The sequence below is a fragment of the Coregonus lavaretus genome (genome assembly GCF_964263955.1).
Source record: "Coregonus lavaretus genome assembly, chromosome: 10".
In the NCBI taxonomy this organism is placed as follows: Eukaryota; Metazoa; Chordata; class Actinopteri; order Salmoniformes; family Salmonidae; genus Coregonus; species Coregonus lavaretus.
Genome location: NC_139997.1, coordinates 12,603,478 through 12,626,014, shown reverse-complemented (window position 1 = coordinate 12,626,014; position 22,537 = coordinate 12,603,478). Strand labels below are relative to the sequence as shown.

The 22,537-nt window shown below is 41.4% G+C and overlaps 4 protein-coding genes across 14 annotated transcripts; 2 read left to right on the top strand and 2 right to left on the bottom strand.

Annotated features, from left to right (window-relative positions):
• Positions 1–1,033: 1,033 nt before the first annotated feature.
• LOC311135682 (vesicle-associated membrane protein 8) lies at positions 1,034–3,393 on the top strand. Its single transcript, XM_084169705.1, has 3 exons — positions 1,034–1,218; positions 1,790–1,951; positions 2,145–3,393. The coding sequence occupies exons 1-3, from the start codon at positions 1,216–1,218 to the stop codon at positions 2,286–2,288; spliced, it is 309 nt and encodes a 102-aa protein (XP_084025831.1). The 5' UTR covers positions 1,034–1,215; the 3' UTR covers positions 2,289–3,393.
• Positions 3,394–3,617: 224 nt separating this feature from the next.
• Positions 3,618–11,105, bottom strand: hnrnpd (heterogeneous nuclear ribonucleoprotein D). Of its 5 annotated transcripts, none has more exons than XM_084170308.1 (8): positions 10,599–11,105; positions 9,682–9,850; positions 9,170–9,331; positions 8,806–8,937; positions 8,480–8,579; positions 8,163–8,315; positions 6,605–6,698; positions 3,618–6,264 (listed from the first exon to the last, which is right to left on the bottom strand). In XM_084170308.1, exons 1-7 carry the CDS (start codon positions 10,760–10,762, stop codon positions 6,628–6,630), a joined length of 951 nt encoding a protein of 316 aa, XP_084026434.1. In that variant the 5' UTR covers positions 10,763–11,105; the 3' UTR covers positions 3,618–6,264; positions 6,605–6,627. The 5 variants fall into 5 exon arrangements, with proteins under 5 accessions (XP_084026434.1, XP_084026435.1, XP_084026433.1 ...); XM_084170309.1 differs by having other exon boundaries at positions 3,618–5,344; XM_084170307.1 differs by having other exon boundaries at positions 3,618–6,698.
• A 418-nt stretch (positions 11,106–11,523) lies between these two features.
• LOC311135922 (heterogeneous nuclear ribonucleoprotein D-like) lies at positions 11,524–16,882 on the bottom strand. 5 transcript variants are annotated; one of them, XR_014613830.1, is made up of 9 exons: positions 16,640–16,882; positions 15,718–15,886; positions 15,009–15,170; positions 14,631–14,762; positions 14,287–14,407; positions 13,902–14,063; positions 13,114–13,220; positions 12,604–12,707; positions 11,524–11,866 (listed from the first exon to the last, which is right to left on the bottom strand). XR_014613830.1 is itself a non-coding variant. In XM_084169946.1 (8 exons), exons 1-7 carry the CDS (start codon positions 16,726–16,728, stop codon positions 13,150–13,152), a joined length of 906 nt encoding a protein of 301 aa, XP_084026072.1. In that variant the 5' UTR covers positions 16,729–16,868; the 3' UTR covers positions 11,524–12,707; positions 13,114–13,149. The 5 variants fall into 5 exon arrangements, 3 of the variants coding, with proteins under 3 accessions (XP_084026072.1, XP_084026071.1, XP_084026070.1); XR_014613831.1 differs by having other exon boundaries at positions 12,604–13,220; positions 16,640–16,868; XM_084169946.1 differs by having other exon boundaries at positions 11,524–12,707; positions 16,640–16,868.
• enoph1 (enolase-phosphatase 1) lies at positions 12,639–22,278 on the top strand. Of its 3 annotated transcripts, none has more exons than XM_084169948.1 (6): positions 12,639–12,725; positions 18,278–18,379; positions 19,504–19,706; positions 20,280–20,412; positions 20,511–20,634; positions 21,551–22,278. In XM_084169948.1, the coding sequence occupies exons 1-6, from the start codon at positions 12,696–12,698 to the stop codon at positions 21,688–21,690; spliced, it is 732 nt and encodes a 243-aa protein (XP_084026074.1). In that variant the 5' UTR covers positions 12,639–12,695; the 3' UTR covers positions 21,691–22,278. The 3 variants fall into 3 exon arrangements, with proteins under 3 accessions (XP_084026074.1, XP_084026073.1, XP_084026075.1); XM_084169947.1 differs by lacking the exon at positions 12,639–12,725 and adding an exon at positions 17,603–18,162; XM_084169949.1 differs by lacking the exon at positions 12,639–12,725 and adding an exon at positions 18,158–18,203.
• The last annotated feature ends 259 nt before the right edge of the window (positions 22,279–22,537 follow it).

Genomic DNA, 22,537 nt, shown 5'->3' with positions numbered 1-22,537 from the left:
AATACAATAACACTCAAACATGTCAAAACATTTAGACTCTGCTTTGAGGGAGGAAAGATCTGTCTCTTTAAAATAACAATAGTGGAGTTATTTCCATAAAAAAAGTGTATGCCCTCCTCTTCCTGGTACTAACCTCATGTTTGGAGGTTTGAACAACATGGCCAGCCATGGAAATAAAATCAAATGTAATTCGTCACATACTTCGTAAACAACAGGTGTGGACTAACAGTGAAATGCTTCCCAACAATGCAGAGAGAAAGAAAATAGAGAAATAATATTAACGTAAAACACTTAATAATAAAAGTAATAATAGATACACAATGAGGAACGATAACTTGGCTATACAGTACAGGAAGTACCAGTGCCGAGTCGATGTGCATATAACTATGAATAAAGTGACAGATAGTAAACAGTAGCAGCAGAGTATGATTTCTTGAACTGCATTGTTGGTTAAGGGCTTGTAAGTAGGCATTTCACGATAAAGTCTACACCTGTTGTATTCAGCGCATGTGACAAATAACATTTGATTTGATGAATCAAAAGAGTCAGAGCATAAAGGGTCAATGCAGATAGTCTGGGTAGCTATTGGTAAACTATTTAATAGTCTTAGGAAATTAGATGTAGCTTATGTAGCAAACTGCTTCACTTTTAATTGCCTTCCAGATCCGCAGCACCCTGATAAAGAAAGTGACCTTCGCCCAGCGCTGACCTGCATCAGGTGCTAGGACAGCTGATGGTATGTCCTAAAGACACATAGAATCAGAATAGGTAGAATGGGCATTCAAATTCAGAAGATCAGCTTGTCATGTCATTTCTCAGAATCTTGTTTCTATCTCAAGTCCTTTATGTGCAATATTGGGTGGACCATGAACATCCGGGGGGGGGGGGGGGGGGGGGCAATCTCAATTCTACTAATCCTAGTTCTATGTAAAGAGATGAGTGACTAACGTCGGGCCAATGGTAGAGCTCCAGTGCAGCAGCAGTAGTTAATGTGTAACTACAGGGAGGGGCAGCGCTGTGTGGAACCCGTCTCTGTACCTGCCTGTTCGCCTCCGTGTCTCAACCTACAGCTGTATGAAGCACACTTTACTTGTTCTACTTTATTTACTATGCTAGTAGTCCGTCTGGATAACACATCTTTGTGAAACATTTACCCTCTGAAGTGGAGTAATTCTGTGTTTTGTGGATATATTCATTTTGTTATACTGTTCTGACATGGTAAGTGTATTTACTTTTGTTCAGTGGAAGCTGTGAATGTGAGGCAGTCATATGCCTTGAGGGCACACTAATGATCTGAACTATAAGCACTATGGTGAGTAGAGCAGTGGTAGTTAAAGGAACAGGGTCAGGGAGGATAGACTGTGAATAGTTATTTACATGTGATTAGCTGTTTTGTAGGAAGTGAAGTGTGTCACTAAAGGAATGGCTGAGGCTGAGCGATAAAGCAATATTTGCTTGGCCTGCTTTCAGAAATGTTCAAATTATACTGTATATCCTGGTGTTATTGAATTGCATTCTGCCCTGTATATTGGCTTCTATATTTATGTGAATTGATATTGATGAGTCCTCCTGTTTTTTTTTGTGAAGACAGATTAACATTTCCACACTGGACAAACACAGGTTTTCCATTCTCTTCTGTCTGTGTGATGATCTGTGGTGAAATGGATCATAAAAATATCTATCATACAGTAGTAAAGTGTCATGTTATTCTGAAAACTATGGTTACAGTATGTCATACCTAATATGTTAATCATATTCAGAGCCGATTCTCTCCTCTTCCTCTCTGTAGGCTGACTACAGCTCTCAACAGCCAGCCTCCTCTAAGATGGACTCAGTGCAGGGCCAAGTCAATGAAGTTAAAGTTATACTCAAAGACAACATCAACAAAGTACTGGAGAGGGGAGAGAGGTTAGATGACTTGGTTGACAAGACACATGACCTACAAGCAACCGTAAGTATTATAAGAGAAAGACAAGTGTTTTTTAATCCTTTATCCTGGTGTTGTGATAAGTGGTGGTTCCTCTAGTCTAGAGAAAGGCATTGAACAGCCAATATGCTTCTGGTTTGCCTGTCTGTTTCTGCTTAAACTTGCTTGAAACCCAATTATATTTAACTTAACCTTCCATAAATCCTCAAATTTTCAGGCAGACTCCTTTCAGAGGACGTCCACGCGGGTAGCCCGGAAGTACTGGTGGAAGAACGCCAAGATGATGATCATCATTGGAGTGATAGTTCTGATCATCCTCATCCTCATCATCCTGTTTGCTACAGGTGTCATCCCCAGTTAAATCGCCTCACAGACTCTTACAGTACTACATTATCGCTAAAAGTAATAGGATGAACCACGATCACCAACAGTCATGTTTTGAATTTGATGAAACTGAGGTTTCATTTTGGTCTTCTCCCCAAGGCTCAAGGTGGATTGTGTATAGTAACGTGACGAAATATAACATTTCACATTGACTTCTGTAAATAAGCATCCTGGAATTTGTTTATGATTATATCAATCTGTTAATTTGATGTTTAATAACATACATTTCATAATTTTTGTAAATGTTTCACCACTAACATTACAGGTAAGGGGCCTCTTCCCACAGCATTAGGGTGCATTTAATTCCTTAAATTGAATTCCTTACATTTGTGCTTAAAGAGGCAATCTGCAGTTGCTACATCAATTTTCAGATTTATAAATTAATGATATGTACCCATTGATTCTTGAAGAAATATAACGTATAAATGCCTCATGATCTTAGTTCCACTGTGGTACCCCATCAGAACCCAAAATATAAGCTTGTTTTACTCCAATGTTTGTAAACAAACACTATATAGCCTCAAAACATGGTTTAAACTACAAATGTTCTATCATGGATGGTCAGTCCTTTCATCCATCGCTCAGTCTATGAATTTGAGTAGTTACATTTCTCCAACCCCATCCCTCAACCTTTAACGACACAGGGAGAATGCTTTGTTATTGTTTCAACTGCTGATTGCTGATTTAAAAATGGTGGCCACCTCTGGCATCCATAATAGTTCACTTCATTACAGTATAGTTACACTCCACTAGCAATATAATACTGTCCAAGGGTAAAGCTTAATGTAACAAACAGTTCACACTGTAAAAAAACAAAAAAAAACAATCCATTTCAATTTCAGATACGTTTTTTATTTAAATGTTTTGATGATTTCTGAATGTTCTATATTCCTGTGTACCATGTCAAATATATATTAACAAAATGTTTACTTGTGATAACTACGATAAAGGATATAGATTTATTTAAGGGCCTCTTTGTATTTGCTCTATATAAATAATATATTTTCTAGCCCTAACCAATCCAATTTGATTTATCGAAGACAAATTTCCACCTCGGGACAATAAAGTATATCCTAATCGGGTTTCAATAATGGTAATTAATGCCTTAACAAAAAGCAATTTACATAGAACATACAGTGAGGGAAAAAAGTATTTGATCCCCTGCTGATTTTGTACGTTTGCCCACTGACAAAGACATGATTAGTCTATAATTTTAATGGTAGGTTTATTTGAACAGTGAGAGACAGAATAACAACAAAAAAATCCAGAAAAACGCATGTCAAAAATGTTATAAATTTATTTGCATTTTAATGAGGGAAATAAGTATTTGACCCCTCTGCAAAACATAACTTAGTACTTGGTGGCAAAACCCTTGTTGGCAATCACAGAGGTCAGACATTTCTTGTAGTTGGCCACCGGGTTTGCACACATCTCAGGAGGGATTTTGTTCCACTCCTCTTTGCAGATCTTCTCCAAGTCATTAAGGTTTCGAGGCTGACGTTTGGCAACTCGAACCTTCAGCTCCCTCCACAGATTTTCTATGGGATTAAGGACTGGAGACTGGCTAGGCCACTCCAGGACCTTAATGTGCTTCTTGAGCCACTCCTTTGTTGCCTTGGCCTTGTGTTTTGGGTCATTGTCATGCTGGAATACCCATCCACAACCGATTTTCAATGCCCTGGCTGAGGGAAGGAGGTTCTCACCCAAGATTTGACGGTACATGGCCCCGTCCATCGTCCCTTTGATGCGGTGAAGTTGTCCTGTCCCCTTAGCAGAAAAACACCCCCAAAGCATAATGTTTCCACCTCCATGTTTGAAGGTGGGGATGGTATTCTTGGGGTCATAGGCAGCATTCCTCCTCCTCCAAACACAGCGAGTTGAGTTGATGCCAAAAAGCTAGATTTTGGTCTCATCTGACCACAACACTTTCACCCAGTTCTCCTCTGAATCATTCAGATGTTCATTGGCAAACTTCAGACGGCCCTGTATATGTGCTTTCTTGAGCAGGGGGACCTTGCGGGCGCTGCAGGATTTCAATCCTTCACGGCGTAGTGTGTTACCAATTGTTTTCTTGGTGACTATGGTCCCAGCTGCCTTGAGATCATTGACAAGATCCTCCCGTGTAGTTCTGGGCTGATTCCTCACAGTTCTCATGATCATTGCAACTCCACAAGGTGAGAAATTGGATGGAGCCCCATGCCGAGGGAGATTGACAGTTCTTTTGTGTTTCTTCCATTTGCGAATAATCGCACCAACTGTTGTCACCTGCTCACCAAGCTGCTTGGCGATGGCCTTGTAGCCCATTCCAGCCTTGTGTAGGTCTACAATCTTGTCCCTGACATCCTTGGAGAGCTCTTTGGTCTTGGCGGAGAGTTTGGAATCTGATTGATTGATTCTGTGGACAGGTGTCTTTTATACAGGTAACAAACTGAGATTAGGAGCACTCCCTTTAAGAGTGTGCTCCTAATCTCAGCCTGTTACCTGTATAAAAGACACCTGGGAGACAGAAATCTTTCTGATTGAGAGGGGGTCAAATACTTATTTCCCTCATTAAAATGCAAATCAATTTATAACATTTTTGACATGCGTTTTTCGGGATTATTTTATTGTTATTCTGTCGCTTACTGTTCAAATAAACCTATCATTAAAATTATAGACTGATCATTTCTTTGTCAGTGGGCAAACGTACAAAATCAGCAGGGGATCAAATACTTTTTTCCCTCACTGTAGAATATAACACACATTTAACAAAAGGGATAACACTGAGCGTAAGTGACTAATCAACTCTTAAATATAATTCTGCATATATTCCTTTCATACAGTACAACTCAATACAAGACGAATAGGAAACTTTTAAAAGCTTTGCAAGAAACAACAAAATACAACACTGAACATAAATTCAATGTACGTAGATCAACTGAATACTCTGACTTTGTCCTGTCTCAAACCGTCCATAATAAAGGAAACTCTTGACTGAAACCTGTCACTTCGTCTGCCAACGCTCCTTCAGAAGATATCCTTCAATCTTCCATCCTGAAAAAGACAAAACAAGTCAAACTGTTAATGATGAAGGTTACTGCACACTAGAAGGGCTATAACTAAATGTCAAAGGAATCCCGTCTTTACGATTTCCATTAAGAAAACATAATGCAATAGATAAAAATATGTTTTACAATTAAGAATTAAAAAGAAGTTAGTCCATAAGCTAGAAATCCTGAAGTGTGACAAATTAAAGAGTTCAAAGCCCAAATACAAAACCAATAAGTAAAGCCTTCAATTGGTCAAAAAGACACACATTAAAGAAAGCATTACATGCAAATTTCCAGGAAACGTAGAGATACTTTGATACTTTCTCAAAAGGTTAAAAAGAGAATTTTGTTAGAGGAAATTAACGTTTAAAGGAGAAGCTTTCCCACCGCTGTCAGTAACACAAGCAAACAATACAAGTACAAAAATATCGCACTTCTCCAACACAGTAGCATCCAAGTACAAACCAGGTTTTAGCTCATGGACTACTGGCTATTACTGCTACAAGCGCTAAATAAAGAAAAGCAAGAATTACAGGTATGATTAGGAATGAAAAAGATACTGGAAAGTCCAGAGAAAGCCGTGTCCTTTGAAAAGTAAATAGTTATTTTCTCAGTATCATGTTGTAATTTACCATTACTTGGCAGGGGAGTAAGGGCCTGTAAAAAATTGCATTAAAATTACATAAGTTGTATTTAATTTTTACATTACAAAAAAGCACATTACAGATATCAAACAAATGAAAATAAAGAAGTGAACAAAGCCGGACATGTCCCACTTAGTTTTTATTTACAATGCTGAGACAGGATGTTGGAAGACCATACCAAATGGCAGCATTCGAGAGCGTACGCCTCTCGTACCCGGTCCGCATTGAGCGGGCCAGAGAGTACCGGGGAGGTCAGCTCATGGCCTGCAAGGAAGCTCCGCTGGCAGGTACAAACAAGGTATATGTCAGAGTTAGGAGACAACATTATTATTTTCTCTCTCTTTTCCCTTGTAAATCCTTAACTCTTGGTATCCATTTTACTGTGGTAATAGTAGTACTATACCTGTTAACTTTACAGTTACAAAATGGCTCATAAGAGGCAGCAGAAATAATTCACCACAAAAAGACTGTAGCCTCTATGTTAAGACTACTGTAAAGCACTTTTCAGGTGCTGTGAAAAACTATAAAGAGAAAAACATTATGAGGGTTTATTATTATTATACAGAGGTAGATACATTGCACTTTATCTAAGTTTGTTGTAGGTGACTTATAAAACATACCTGTGTGTGGAACTTCTGTTACATCAATACGGCTTGTAATTGTTTTGGTGACCACCTCGCCTGGGGGACTTCCCGTAACCACCCTGCTGGTCTGCTGATTGGACACAAACACACACACAGAGAGAAAACATCATTATATGAATATATGATAGTTCTAACTCTTAGATAAGATAGTACATATTCAAAATCTGTGATTTTCATTACATATTTCATTTGTTGTGTTGAATATTTAGTAATTTAGGAAACGGAAAACAATGAATAAAGTTAATGCATTTTTAACAATATTGTTGGCTTTAACCTCTTAAGGATCGGACCCTTTTTTCAATTTTCGCCTAAAAGGACATACCCAAATCTAACTGCCTGTAGCTCAGGACCTGAAGCAAGGATATGCATATTCTTGATACCATTTGAAAGGAAACACTTTGAAGTTTGTGGAAGTGTGAAATTAATGTAGGAGAATATAACACATTAGATCTGGTAAAACATAATATAAACAAAAAAAACATGCGTTTTCTAATTTTGTTGTTGTTCCATCATCTTTGAAATGCAAGAGAAAGACCACAATATATAATATTGCAGTTTAGGCGCAATTTAGATTTTGGCCACTAGATGACAGCAGTGTGTGCAAAGTATCAGATTGATCCAGTGAAGCATTGCAATACTGGACTATTTTGTATCAAGCCTGCCCAAATGTGCCGAGTTGGTCAATTGATACATTTAAGTACATAACTATAGAGAGCATACAAAAATGATATGCATGATGGATCATTTGCTTATACACTAACTTTCACACATCTAGATGGCCGGGCGGGGTGGGTGTGGAGCCAGAGACAGCAGGGGTTCAAACTGTAGAACCCAGTTCCTACATTTGAATATAAAAATGGATTTCATCAAACTAAACTATGCTACATTTTATCTCTGGGACCCTTAGGATGACAAATCAGAGCAAGATTACTGAATAATAATAATAATAAGCCATTTAGCAGACGCTTTTATCCAAAGCGACTTACAGTCATGTGCGCATAAATTTTTACGTATGGGTGGTCCCGGGGATGTAAGTACATTATTTACCTTCAGAGGTGAATGTATCAAACCAGTTGCCGTGATACGTTTTTTGTTGTTGTGCACTCTCCTCAAACAATAGCATGGCATTTTTTCACTGTAATAGCTACTGTAAATTGGACAGTGCAGTTAGATTAACAAGAATTTAAGCTTTCTGCCCATATAAGACATGTCTATGTCCTGGAAAGTGTGCTGTTACTTACAACAGTCATGCTAATCACATTAGCGCACATTAGCTCAACCGTCCGTATACGGGACACCGATCCCGTAGAGGTTAATGTCATTTTTTATTTATTTATTTACAGCATGTACAGCATGATGGAATTTCACTCAAATACTAAAACATAAACCATATAATTAATCAATACAAAGCAAGAAGTTGAAGATTAAAGATAAAAAAAGTGCATTATTGTCAAATTATCCATACATGTTATTTACATACTTAATAAGTACATCATTCTCTTAAAGGTGTGCTTTCACCAAAAATATGACATACTGCTGTAGTCACCATATCCGCCGTAATAGTTGTTGTAACCAGAGTAATCATAGCCACCGTAGCCTTGGTTGTTGTAGCCATAATTGCCGTAGTTGTTGCCGTAACCTTGGTTCCAGTAGTTGCCATATCCCTGGTTCCAATTCTGATTGGGTCCTGAAATACAACAGATTGGCCATTTGGTATTATTGAATTGACCACAAAAACATATGATTTAACAAACAACATCATACATATCATTACTCAAATGTAATACAGTATTACTCGCTATATGCAAAATATTGGTGCAGGAAACTACCAATTCTATCCAGCCAACTTACCCTGTCTGCCTGGAGGCCTGGAGGGGTATCCCCCTCTGCCTCCTCCCCCCCAGTGCTGCTGCTGGTACTGCTCCTTGGACATGGCTACCTTAATCTCACACTGAAGACAGGAATAAAACATTTCCATATTCATGCTTTAAACTCTGACTGACATTACACTGCAGTGCATTCTCATTAATAGTACTAATAATAATACTAATAGATCACCAACTGGACCTGGTAAGGAAATGCCATCTGAAAAACATGCATTGAAGGCAAAGTAAAACTTGTTTTGAACTACCAAACATTCTGTGGGAAGTATTAGCAGGGTAAGACATGTACTGTACCTTGCTTAATCCTATATTATGGTACTTTTTCTCCATGATCTTCTTCACTCTCTCCTCCTCTTTGAAGGTGATGAAGCAGAAGCCTCGTCTCTTGTTGGTTTTTGTTTCCATGGGGAGCTCAATGGACTCCACCTGTTAACACAGACAACACAGGAATAGAATAACCTCTTATTCAGCAAGGTTTCAATGTTTAGAAGGCTTGTCGACTTGCACACATAGACTGTGAGGAAATGAACGCTCAATATCAGCTCGTTCCGATAACTAGTTTGGTCTGATCCGATCATTCAGAATGGCACCCAGATTAGCAAACTCTACAGAACATCTGAGAACGTAACATTTAAAAATATATACTGTAGTAGCCTACCTCTCCAAAGGCACCAAAGTATTCTCTGATCTTCTCCTCTGGAGTGTCTGGAGAAAGACCTCCTACAAAGACCTTTCTGATGGGCTCCTTGTTCTTCATGGCCTTGGCCTTCTTAGGGTCGATCACCTTCCCATTCAGCTTGTGGTCCTTCTGTAAGACCACCTACCAGAGGCAAGCCACAGACAAAACATAATTATAATAAAGAAACTGATAGAGCAGAAAAGATTTCCATCCCATTGCTGCCATGCCATAGTGGTTAAGAGTGTTGGGACAGTAACCAAAACATTGCTGGTTCGAATCCGAATCCCTGAGCCGACTAGGTGAAAAATCTGTTGATGTGCCCTTGAGCAAGGCACTTAACCCTAATTGCTCCTGTAAGTCACTCTGGATAACAGCGTCTGCTAAATGACTCAAATGTAAATGTAATGCCATATTCACACTATATAAGAGATAGAGATAATATATCACAATCATCCAGCATTATCAATACCATTGAACACAATCAGGAATACCTTATCAACGCTGTTAGCTGCTTTAAACAGGACAAAGCCGAACCCCCGGGATCGGCCTGTCATGGGGTCAAGCTTCAGGGTGCAGTCTACCACCTCCCCAAACTTGGAGAAGTAATCCTTCAAATCCTTCTTTGTTGTGTCCCAGCTCAGACCACCAACAAACATTTTCCTGCATTTAGAGACAGATACACAGACATTTAAATTCTGCATACAAATTCGCAACACAAGGACTGCGACTGTGTTCCAATTCTCTCTAATATTTTCCTTTTCTCATCTGCTTTCCTTTCACCCATCAGTAGGCAAGAAGGAGTCAAAGCCTTTAGAGAGGGAACATAGCAACGTCCTAGTTTAGGGTCAATGTTATCATTATAGCTATGATTATGACAATTAGCAAATCATCATTTGATAATGCTGTAGCTTTTACAAGCTGTATGTTTGTGGTGGATGATTTAACTAACAGCAATCTCCCAGGTCGTCACTAAAACTTACCCAGAGACAGCATCCCTAGGGCACCTCAGCATTTGCCTAGCAGTATCATATTTCTACATCCATTTCTCACATTCACAACTCTAAATCCAGCAAGCACCATCTGCCTATGGAAGCTAAATGGAAGGTTCTGGTCGCCTGAGAGCTGAAGGATGACATCCACAACAACAGGGAGAGACAGTGATGCTGCTGACCTGACTGACCTGCCCGAAGGGATCATCCATCCCTCCATCATCAGCACCCTGTCTAACATTTAGGTACTGGCATTCAACTCAAGTTATTCCTCATTTAACTTTGCCAACGACGCTAGGAAATGTCCAAATTATAACAATTAGCTACTTGTCCCTTCTTCAAAGCAGAGCTAACTAGCTAGCCATATAGGGAACGACAGTTATCTAACGTTAGGCTAGCTAGTTAGCGGTCTCACTCACCCCTCATCCTCTTCGTTTTTGCTGGCATCAATCTTTGATCCCTCGGATTCTCCTGCCTGGCCTCCCTCTGTAACCGTCGGCGTCTGTTCTTCGGTGCTAGCCTCTCCGTCCTCCTCCATTTTCACCACAGTTGGATCTTCGCCGGTTTCAAGGTCCTCCGACATTTTTGATGTTGCACAAATTGCTATCTAGCTAACGGTAGCTAGCTAATCAGCTGGCTGCTGTCGATGTTGCGTGCTAGTGCGAGCGTACTGCAACTGCTGACTGTCTCTCGTCTGTCTTGTTTGCGTTCGAAATGGGACTCGTTCTATTTTGCCCCAGGTTAGTAGGTTGCTAAAGACCAGACACTAGTCATAAAACAAATAGTCACAACAGATGACCAATCACTCTGGTTTCGCTGACAATTACCAGCTCTACTACTTTATCTAGTATATGTTTGCAAGATACCGGCTGTTGGCAGCTTGCTATTTTGCTAGCCAGCTACGTAAACATAATGGCGTCATGTATAAAATGGTGGGACTAGCTTCAGGGAGGTGTATTTCTAGATTATTAAAAGCAATTCTCAAATAGAACAAACTTTTGCTATGCTTTGAAACGTATTGCACTGCAGTATTATATAACCGCCAGGTTTGTATGACAACAGGGTGTGATCTTTCTCGCACTGACTGAATTTGACAGGTTCCATACGCAGACATATCTCTAAACTGATCTAGAAAAATAAGGCAGGGTTTATTCTCATGTCACGATAAACAAACTCTTAGTACATTGTTGTGTGAATCAAGTTATTTGTGTAAGGATTACTGCACCTAGGCTGAAGTTGTACCTACAGGCCTAAATGTTAAAGTCAAAGATTGACGCGGCAGCCACAGTTTGGTGTTATGAAAATGCAAAATAGAATATCAAGTACTACAAAGTCAAGTTCATGTCAGTTTTGTACCCTCTTTAATAATCCCTTTATCCAAAAAAACTGCAGAAAAATCCAAGCTTAAAACAAAAGCAGGACATGTTGAAAATCAAGGTAATAAGAACACATTCAATCACGATGAAATGAAACCTAGACCTACACGATGAAGGGAAGGGGGGACTGGAACCAAAAAGCAGCAACCTCGCTATTTACAAAGTCAGACACACTGCATGTCAGCTTCAACTCAGGAAGAGGAGGACAACGAAATGATGGTCTGGTGTTTAAAACATGATCTGAGGACAGGATAGGATTCAGCCCCCAAAGCTTCCACCTGGGTACAGGGTCATTCTCCAGCCAGCCCTGCCTGCAAACAAGGACACAACACAACACTGTAGATGTTACCAACTCTGGAGCTCTGCAGGGCACAGTGAACCTTGCACGTCCATGTTTCACTGTTTAACTTCTGCTTGTGTCGTCAACTTTAAACTATTAATAGTTTATTTTTCTCCATTCCGTTTTAAAGATCATATGTAGAACTCACAGCTTCACCAAGGTTCTGTAACAGCTCACTGGCCAGCAAAAGCTTCAGCTCCAATGAATTGGTGGGTCAATTTCACCATTAAGGAGCAAGCCCAAATGTGACCATATCTAAACTATAAGGTAACAAATTTGGTGGAAATTTCAAGCCAGATACACACATAGCTCATAGAATATTTTGAGTTGTCAGCTTTTTATGGCATCATAAAGCTGGTTTACATATGATCTTTAACACCTAAGTAAAAAAAAAAAAGGGGGTTTTGGTGTTTATCAAGTGAAGTTCTCTAAGGGCTATAAAGAAAAAGCAATCATTATGAGTTTTAGCAATTTAAGAAAGGGTTTCATTATAGAAAAAACAAAAACACTGAAGGTCCAGAACTGAAACAAGACCACTAAAATTAAGAGAATACACAAATACAAGTCAAAGTACATTTTTACACTTTCATATTAATATCCTGTAAAAAAATCAATTTCAGACAAATCGTTAAAGCATAATTTTTCCTTTTTCTCTCTTATGTTTCTTTTTGTTTATCGCTGGTTACAGGAAGTGTGAAGAGACCATACCACAGGACAGCGTTTTCTTGTGCATGCCGTGCTCTCTGCCCGCTATGTGCGTCGCCCAGAGATTGTCGTGATCAGGCGACACACGGCCTGCAATGAAGTCCCCGCTGGCAGGTACAAACAAGGTACAACATCAGAGTTAGGAAAAGGAAAACTAAGGATGGGTCCTTACTCTGTACCCTTAGCAGTACTTTACCTGTTAACAATGCTATCAAGTCTCTTATGTTATTTCCTTATGAACACCTGTTAAAAAGCAAGGGAAAAAAGGAGAATCTACAGAAAAACGCTTACGTTTTTTCTGGAGAGCTTAATAAAAAGTCAAACCGCTACACAAGCATTTTTGCAATTAAAGATCTATAGACATTACGTTTTAGATTTATGTCAAAATGGGGTGTGCATCGTAATAGTAACCACTTGCTTTCTCTCATGATAGATTTTAGAGTAATTGTTTTGTCTATTGATCTTTAAGTTTAAGTTTTTTAAGTCAGGCCTAAGGTGGGAGTGTGGTCTTACCAGAAGTCTAAGCAGGTCTTGTTGGATCAGATCAGCTCAGTAAGGCTGGTAGTTGTTCTGGTGGGTTGTGACCTCTCGAGAGGCCTTCCCATAGCTGCTCTGCTGGCCTATGGGAAGGTCAAGGGTTAGAGGTCAGGAAGATTTGAGTGTCACAGGATAACTTCACAAAAACGGAGCAGAAGGAATTCCTATCAAGGTTTTATCGATGGCGTTTTTAGTTGACATGGGAGTCAAGGTGCATGGGAGTTTTTTCAAGTTCACATTCCTTTTTTGGGGTAAATGGCATCAGTAATCACAAATAATCTGTAGGATGTAGTCTGCAGTGTTTGTGTACCTAGTTGTGTTATTTTTGCTTGGACTTTCAAATTGAATGTTTTTGTATCAGTATTGAGATGCACAATCATGTGTCAAGACATATGTACCAAAAACTCTATACAGCTTAGCTGTGTTTTACTTTACATACCCAGGAATTTAACTACAAGTACTCTCAGAAGTGTGTGCAATACAAATGTAATGGGCTGAATGATCATTAATGTTGCAAGTGTTACTTGTAAAATAACAAAGTGCATTGCCTGGATATGGAGACCCCTCACAAACATGCACCAGAGCAAAGAGACCCAAGGCAGGCAGCATTACAGACATCTGTTTTATTTTTTTCCAGAGCTATTGAGTACATACAAGGATACTTTTTTCCACCTGTTGTTGTCTTAGCTAGAAGTACATGAGGAGTTGTTGGGGGCTGAAAGGCACTGCTTGTTTCGATAGTTGGCATCAATAGTGTAGCTTACCATTGTAGTCGTCGTATCCCTGTCCATAACCATAACTATTATAGTTGTAGCCAGAGTAGTCATAGCCTGCGTAGCCATTGTAGCCCTGGTTGTATCCATTGCCGTAGCTACCATAGTTCTGGCCGTAGTAGCCGTTGTAACCTTGGTTGTAGTTACTCTGACCTGCACAGAGACAAAGAGGTTCAGTGTGACAAGTCTATATTGTAGTTTTAAAGACATGTATGTCTTGATTTTCTTTTCAATGTACTGTAATGCATGCCCTTTTCAGGTGTCAGTACTGTCATTGTTGCATGTGTCAAATGCCACACAAGAAATCCCCTTGTTGGAAGAATAAAAATTTTAAAAAATCTGATGTGCATTCTTCAGTGTCATAGGCTAGCTGTACCTCCTCGTCCCCGGCCCCTGTATCCTCCGCTTCCTCTCCCTCCTTCGTAGCCTCCCCTCTCTCCTCTGTGTTGCTGCTGCTGTCTGTACACTTCTTTGGGCTGGGCCACTTTGATTTCACACTGCAGAGAAAATCAGCCCATTAACCAAGAAACTTGTGGAAAACAGTGATGACACTTTCTTTAAGTACCTACAGTCACATGTTATTTGACTGCCAAAATTCTTCTTCAAAATGGCTGTCTAAACTAAGTTGGTTAAATAGCATAGAAAGAATAGCTTTGCCTATCAGCGCAAGATGTGTAACAGCGTTCAAATGGTCATTCTGAATAAGTGGATTTCAGCTACCTTTCCACTCCCAACTTGGTGGTATCTGCACTCTAACAGCTTCTGGACAGGAGTCTCTTCACAGTAGGTCACGAAGCAGAACCCACGTCGCTCGTTGGTTTTGGTGTCCATGGGAAGCTCGATGCTGTCAATCTGCAAACAACAAAGTTTCTCTCAGTTAGAGGCTATGAAGACAGTAATCATAACATTCTGCAAATCTCCCAGTCTTTGTACCATGTGAAGAGGATAGATTATCATACAATAGCATTAGCTCTAGCTCCATTGCCCCAACACTCGCTCAGTGGACATACAGCTTTCTAAAAGTGTGCGTCTACCATATCTAAAAACGTAGAATAAAACATGAATACGTTGACAGTGCAAGCATTCTCTCACTCTTACATCTCCAAAAGCGCCAAAGTATTCCCTGATCTCCTCCTCTGGGGTGTCTGGGCTGAGGCCTCCGACGAAAACCTTCTTGGGCGGTTCCTTCCCCTTCATGGCTTTGGCCCTCTTTGGATCGATCAGCTTCCCGTCCAGCTTGTGCTCCTTCAGCTCCAACACCTGCACACAGGACAATGTGTCAGTGAAACAGGGTGTGTGTGATCAAGTGATGTGAGTGGATGCCAACTACATATGTCTTGAAACTATTTAGTTCAGAATTAAGAGAGCAAGACAAGAGGCAGCCTGCCCTGTCCTCTGTGAGTCTGTTCTAGTGTTTACCCCGTCTACACACACTGCTCTGTTCTCGTGTTTACCCCGTCTACACACTCTGCTCTGTTCTCGTGTTTACCCCGTCTACACACTGTTCTAGTGTTTACCCCGTCTACACACTGTTCTAGTGTTTACCCCGTCTACACACTGTTCTAGTGTTTACCCCGTCTACACACTGTTCTAGTGTTTACCCCGTCTACACACTGCGAGTCTGTTCTAGTGTTTACCCCGTCTACACTCTCTGCTCAGTGACTCCGATCTAATGCTTACCCTGTTTACGCTCTGTGCTCAGTGAGTCTGTTCTAGTGTTTACACCGTCTACTCTCTGCTCAGTGAGTCTGTTCTAGTGTTTACCACGTCTACGCTCTCTGCTCAGTGAGTCTGTTCTAGTGCTTACCCGGTCTACGCTCTCTGAGTCTCTGAAGAGAACAAAGCCGAAGCCCCGGGACCGGCCCGTCATCAGGTCTGTTTTGATGGTGCAGTCCAGAACCTCTCCAAACTTTGACAGGTAATCCGTGAGGTCTGTTTTGCTGGTGTCCCAACTGAGCCCTCCAATGAACATCTTGCTGTGAATGGAAAATCAAGGAGACAAATGCAGTCGATATCAAACAGTCATAACTATGTCCTTATTGTTACATCCCTAACAACCTGAGTCACTAGCTAAGACTAATTTACTTTAGGTCAAGCTGTTGTCACCTGCAAGCTGATTAGGCCTAAATGATTCAAACTGTCTAGAACGGTTGGCTATAAAGGCAACAGCTAGATCAGTGAACTTTATCTAAGTAGCTACAACACACTTCTGATTCTAGCCTGGGTGGCAACTGAGTGTATGTACAGGACAGGTGTAGTTATTGTTGTTCTATCTGTCAGGATTCGAAAAACCAGTAGTTACGTTAACGTAGTGCATGAGAAAAAAAGAGCGACTATAACCAACACGACCATCAACACTACACCAATCTGATGATAAACTACCTAGCTACAAATAACGGGGTGACAACTTGATAACATGTTTCACAGCACATAGCCAACCCTGTTCGCCCACGTAGGCACATAGCCAACCCTGTTCGCCCACGTAGGGAACTTGGCCTGACTGACATGACGCCGGTTAGTTTGCTAACGTTAGCTAGTTAGCTATGCATGCATGATCACAACAGGGAATGGCTAACGTTAGCTAGTAACCTAATAAACGTTGGCGTGTTACCACTCCAATAACTCACTACGTTTGAATAAAATATAACGTAACTTGTCTCCAGCTAGAAAAAAAGAACACTAGCTAGTTTGCTGAACATAGCTAGCTAGGCTAACGTCAAGCCGCTTACCCGTCATCCTGCTGGTTTTTGCTTGCATTTATCTTGGAGCCCTCTGGAAACTCGTCTGTGCTGAAGTCAACTTGGCCTTCTGTCTCCATTTTCGAACGTCACCCTGTTGTTAACTATGAATATAAATGTATATTTAGGCCTGATTGCGAGATACTTTTTGGGACGAATTCAGTCGCGATTGCTATGTAAAATGGCTGACATCAAGGGCGCGGAGTGACGCAGCTGATGTGGTTTGTTTGAGGTGGGGGGAGGCGCTGTGGTCTTTCCTACAAACACTTTTTACGTAAAATGACTGACTGGGAATGTTAAAGCTGATCCTAGATCATCATCATTACAAACAACTTCCTGAGTTTAATATTGATTTATTTTACCAAAGGCAATTTATTCTAAAATTCCTGATTTTACTATTTCCTCATTCTAAGATGTTGTTTGAAAATTAAAAACAGTGTGAAAATTAAAAGCAACACAGTAAATTACCTTTTTGTTGCATCAAAACGAAATGCTGCATATTATTTCCATTGTTATTATCAACAAACACCAAAAGAGACTGAACAGAGGTTTCAAACATCTCTGCAAACACTTCAGTCAGATACTGTAATATTTATCCAGGAGCAGTATGATATCTGTGCAAAAGCATGTGGCTCTGTCGGCATTTAGGTTTATTTTTCAGACAGTCACCCTCGAAGCATCGTTGCCTATCGCTCCACAAAAGCCGCGGCCCTTGCTGAGCAAGGGAAACTACTTCAACAGCTCAGCGTGAGTGACGTCACCGATTGAACCGCTACTAGCTATTTTTTTTTTTTTTTACGCGTTACTAGCGCACACCGCTAACTAGTTAGCCATTTCAAACCGGTCACACGTATACAGTGCCAGCCAAAGATATTGAAAGCACTGTACACATGTTGTGCCCAAACACTGGCCTTGTAATTAGCTACGCCAGAGCAGAGAATCTCTTGATATGGTTATACAACGCTTCACACATTCTAGAATATGTGGAATAGGACATTCGAATGCGCATGGACCATGCCTGTGCCCCACCCACCAGTAAATCAAACTACTGTAGCGAGATGAGCAATGTTATGATACTGCAGCACACCGTGTCCTTTTTTACTTTCTTAACCTAGCTGAATTTTTGCTTTTGTCGTTTAATATTTTATGTGTAGCATTCCATGGTGCTTTACCCTCGTAGTCGTCATCACGCCTTCCTGGAAACTGCACGCTCTTGTTGAGCACGTTCGATAGGTCTGGCTGCTTTATGTGTGCTGACGAGTCTGCTCTACACAACAATAGCTAATTGAAAATTAACCTAAAAAAAGATTTGGAAAGGAATTGGTAGTCCTCTCTTGGGGTTGATAGCTTTTCTTCAGCCTGGGTAGCCGGGTAACGTTAGCTAGCTAAACTAACAGTTGGCTACTAACTAGACGGCTTCAGACAGGAAAATGGCCACTGTTTCAATCCCTGAAAACACTACCGCACTTTTGCTGGATATTGAAGGAACCACGACACCAATAACGTTTGTAAAGGTAGCCAGGACAACAAACCAAGACAGTGCATGGCTTTTGTGGTGTGTTTTTTTTGTAGACTGATGGTTTGACTGCTAGCTAGCTACATGCTAACGGTGCTGTTTCTCTACTGTAGGACATTTTATTCCCATACATCAAAGATAATCTCGAGGAGTATCTGTCGGCGCACTGGGAAGAAGATGAATGCAAACAAGACGTGCATCTCCTTAAGAAACAGGTAACTGGTTTGCTGCAAACTGTGGACAATGATGACCAGTTAGCAGTGACTGCACACAATTTCAGACAGAATATGCAACACCCATGCATTAATTTTGGTTGATAACATGCAAGTTTTGATTTGTTGAACCAGTTAATGATTGCTTGTGTGGTATGCCCCACATTAATACATTAAACGACTGCTGTTCAGAGTTGGGTGTCAACAGCCATAGCAACCTCATCTCGTGTAGCTAACTATTATTGTCGTCTGTTCTAACTACAGTGATTTACTGTGGTAAATATATAAACTATGTTTTTATTTTCTTCTAAAGAGCTAGGCCTACATGGATTTTAGATTTCCTGTGTTTTCATCGTTTCCTGTAATCCAGTGGGTTTGGGTTTAGCCCAAATTTATAGCTATGTAGGTCACAGATAATGGGTGTATTTGATTAGCTACCAGCCATAGAAGTGCCCTGCATCCTGGAAGCCTGCAGGCTGTCATATGGGATGATGTGAGTGCAGGAGATGAGAGCTTTCAGAGCTGCACTCATATTCACTGGCTACTACAGGACGCATCTTTTTTGCGCCAGGGACTGGCAAGCTAAGGTGCTTTAACTCCTTTTGAGGACATCTTGCCTTAAATCAAAACTAGCACTTGAAATCTGAAGAGATCGGTCATCTGAGGGACCAGAACCAGGGGGTTGAGGGACACTGACATAGTTCATGGCATGCTATCAATGACACACCGATTACAGGAAATGATGTAACATTATTAGGTTCCTCAATAAGAGATGCAGCCAGGAGGTCTGTGAATGGAGCTATGAGATCTCTCCTCCTCCAATGAGCTTACTGAATTGGAGAAGGCAGAACAGTGATCAGTTCTCATTATAGCATGGTGATTTCCATAATATCTAATTGACTGTAATGAACAGTTTCCTGTCTGCCAGGAGCTGTCTGTCTCCATCCTTGATGGGGTGGTTGATGGAGAGGAGTGCAGAGGCCAGCCTTGAAATATCAATGCACCAAACAAGCCCCATAAATGTTAGTCAATATATATACGTTGGACAACCCCAAGAGTTGTCAATGTGTAATTCGAACCCTGCTTCCTAATGAACATGACCCTGATTGACCCGGTCATCATGTTAGGTTGAGGAGGACCTGCGTCTGCACCGAGCATGTGCGCAGCACTCCCTGGACCAGTCTGGGCACACGGACGAGGAGAAAGCCATCCGGGAGGTGGTGGACAACGTGCTGTGGCAGATGGCTTCGGACAGGAAGACCACAGCTCTGAAACAGCTGCAGGGACACATGTGGAGGGTGGCCTACGCTGCCGGGAGAATCAAAGGCGAGTAAGTAGCTGAGAGTGTTCCTTCTATTGGACGGATGGGACTGTATGATGGATGTATGAGGTTACTGGCGGCAGGTAGCCTAGCGGTTAAGAGTGTTGGGCCAGTAACCGAAAGGTCGCTGGTTCAAAGCCCAGAGCCAACTAGGTGAAAAATCTGTCGATGTGCCCTTGAGAAAGGCACTTAACCTAAGAGCATCTGCTAAAAATGACTAAAGTGTACTGTCTGAGGGTACTACTGTTTGAGGGTACTACTGTAGGAGGGATGAATCCTTACTCGATCTTAGTGCAAATCTCCCATAGACATCACTTCATGGTTAACATAAATCAGAGAAATGTGTGTACAGATTGCAAGATGATATTCTTCCCTGCATGAATGTAGGCCTACAGGATGTGGAGCCCTATGCAATTGTGCTCAAGGTGGTGGCTTCTAAACCGGCTGTGGGAGGATCAAGTCCTATTGTACTGTTGCATTTCTTCCAAATGTCACCTTCAAACCCGATGACTCATCCCGATGAAAATACAGGATTACTAAGGTGTGTGTGTGTGTGTGTGTGTGTGTGTGTGTGTGAACCAGGGTGTACCAGGACGTGGTACCGTCCATTAGGAGGTGGAGACGGCAGGGCCTGAAGGTTTATATCTACTCCTCTGGCAGTGTGGAGGCTCAGAAACTACTGTTTGGATACTCTGTAGAGGGAGACGTACTAGATGTAAGGAAGTCTTCTCTTTATAAACTGTTTAGAACACACACACTAATCTACATTGTAATACACTCCCAGCTAAATTCAGATTTTCTCTATCCTTTCAGCTATTTAATGGCCACTTCGACACCAACATAGGCACTAAAGTAGAAAGTAAAAGCTATGAGAGGATTGCAGAGAGAATGGGCTGCCCGCCTGAAGAGATCATGTTCCTGACAGATGTCACACGAGGTAAGTCCCCTGTAGAGGTAAGTCCCCTGTAGCTCAGTTGGTAGAGCATGGCGCTTGCAACGCCAGGGTTGTGGGTTCGTTTCCCACGGGGGGCCAGTATGAAAATGTATGCACTCACTAACTGTAAAGTCGCTCTGGATAAGAGCGTCTGCTAAATGACTAAAATGTAGGTGTTGTAGCAGGCGGATTAGTTTAACACTGAATGTCATTTACATAAATCAGAGTGAGCCAGAGCCTTTCTACCTAGCAGGATCACCCTCAGAAGCCTTACCAACCTTAGCTATGACTCTGAATTCCACTAGCTAGTCAAAGGGCTTGTCCTGAACTACAACAACCCAGCCTGCGTTAGGCCAGTACAGCTGCTGCTTTAGAATATCAAATAGGCATATTTGAACTTTTATTTATTTGACTATATTATGGACTGTTTTATGTACACACATGTTCTCAATAACCAACTGGTTAACATGAAGGAAGATAAATAATACATTGACCAGATTTTGATATCCAAAGTCATGTAGCTAGCTAGCCCTGCACTAATCCAGAATAGCATTTGGAAAGGCTGTTGTATCGCAGTTAAATTAGTACTGTATTAATGCCCTGTGCTGCACTGCACTACAGCAAGGCCCTCCTCCAGGGAATGCAGATGCCATCATGTTAGTGTAGCGGTGCGCTAACGCATAGAGAGCCACACAGTTGCATCAGGGGCTGGGACCACAAGCACCATGAGGCTTCCATGTCACATGGTCTACCTTCCTTTGTTGTGTAGAATGTTAACTTACAACCAAGGGTTAGGGCCTCTGTTACACCGGGACTGGGACTCGAGTGAGCCTGCTATAGTGGGATCCTAGTGTAGCTCAGGGAACATGGGTGACTGAGAGGAGGCTATTACAGTAGTGTGTTTTGTTCCTCCCTGCAGAGGCCAAGGCAGCGGAGGATGCTGGTGTGAACGTGGCTGTGGTGGTGCGGCCAGGGAACATGGAGTTGACAGAGGAGGAAAGGTCTCACTATAACCTCATTACAACCTTCAGCCAACTGGAAGTGACGGGCAGCGCTTAACACTGGAGGAGAGGGGAGCGGGTACAGATGCTGCCTTCCGATTTTTCCCTTCTCCTCCCCAAAGTGTATAATCATTGACTCCCCCTTGTGGATATAAAAAAACATTGCATTGTTTTTAAATCCATGAGGGGGAGTAATGATTGCACACTTCAGGGAGAAGGGTAGAGAATCGGAACACAACCAGAGAGTGGGAGAACACACTCACTCACTGGCCCTGTTAAAAGGACTGGAATGGTAAAAGCAACGTGATGGACGCTCCTCTAGACCTATTGGGAGAGCCAGGTGGAACCGAAATGGAACCGGGCCACTCACGAGAACTGTTTGTGGGAGGGTAATGGGAGGTTCGGGCCATTGATCAAAGGACTTTGGGAGTGCACTAAGAGGGCAGCCTGGGTGCCAGTCTGTTACTGCTCTAGCCAGTGTAGCGTTGTTGAACACAGGAACAGTCGGATATCCAGGCTATGCACAGGGTGGGTAACGGGCAACAAGCACGAAGTCGTACCAGTCTGCAGACTGCACATTTAAGGGACATGACAGGGTTTCTTTCACCTTTTTTAAAGCATTTTAAATAAAAACTATTTAAGTTGATCACTTTGTATTTCTTTAACTGTAATATGGTTAAAATGCTCTTGGAAGTTTTGAGTGCTACATTTCTGTACTGTGTTTTTGTTTGTATTGTGAGTCACATATTGAAACATGTTGAGTATAGCCCAATCCTGTACAAGTGCATTAATCAGAATGCAAAGGCAGGTTTTATTGTAAAATATCATTTAATGTTCTAACAAACAGCAGTACAACACAGATGCATTTGTCAGTTATGCTCGAATGGTAATGATAAAGCCTAGTG

Excerpts from the sequence above, each read along its gene's own strand:
- LOC311135682 (XM_084169705.1), top strand. Across the intron at positions 1,952-2,144 it reads CACATGACCTACAAGCAACC|GCAGACTCCTTTCAGAGGAC; the intron begins GTAAGTATTATA and ends TCAAATTTTCAG.
- hnrnpd (XM_084170307.1), bottom strand. The coding sequence starts at position 10,762 with ATGTCGGAGGACCTTGAAACCGGCGAAGATCCAACTGTGGTGAAAATG. Across the intron at positions 9,332-9,681 it reads CAGCTAACAGCGTTGATAAG|GTGGTCTTACAGAAGGACCA; the intron begins GTATTCCTGATT and ends TGCCTCTGGTAG. Across the intron at positions 8,316-8,479 it reads CAGGCCTCCAGGCAGACAGG|GACCCAATCAGAATTGGAAC; the intron begins GTAAGTTGGCTG and ends GTTGTATTTCAG.
- LOC311135922 (XM_084169944.1), bottom strand. The coding sequence starts at position 16,728 with ATGGAGACAGAAGGCCAAGTTGACTTCAGCACAGACGAGTTTCCAGAG. Across the intron at positions 14,408-14,630 it reads ACCAAGTTGGGAGTGGAAAG|TGTGAAATCAAAGTGGCCCA; the intron begins GTAGCTGAAATC and ends TTTTCTCTGCAG. Across the intron at positions 13,221-13,901 it reads GGGATACGACGACTACAATG|GCCAGCAGAGCAGCTATGGG; the intron begins GTAAGCTACACT and ends ACCTTCCCATAG.
- enoph1 (XM_084169947.1), top strand. The coding sequence starts at position 18,079 with ATGGCCACTGTTTCAATCCCTGAAAACACTACCGCACTTTTGCTGGAT. Across the intron at positions 18,163-18,277 it reads CACCAATAACGTTTGTAAAG|GACATTTTATTCCCATACAT; the intron begins GTAGCCAGGACA and ends TCTCTACTGTAG. Across the intron at positions 20,413-20,510 it reads TAGAGGGAGACGTACTAGAT|CTATTTAATGGCCACTTCGA; the intron begins GTAAGGAAGTCT and ends CTATCCTTTCAG.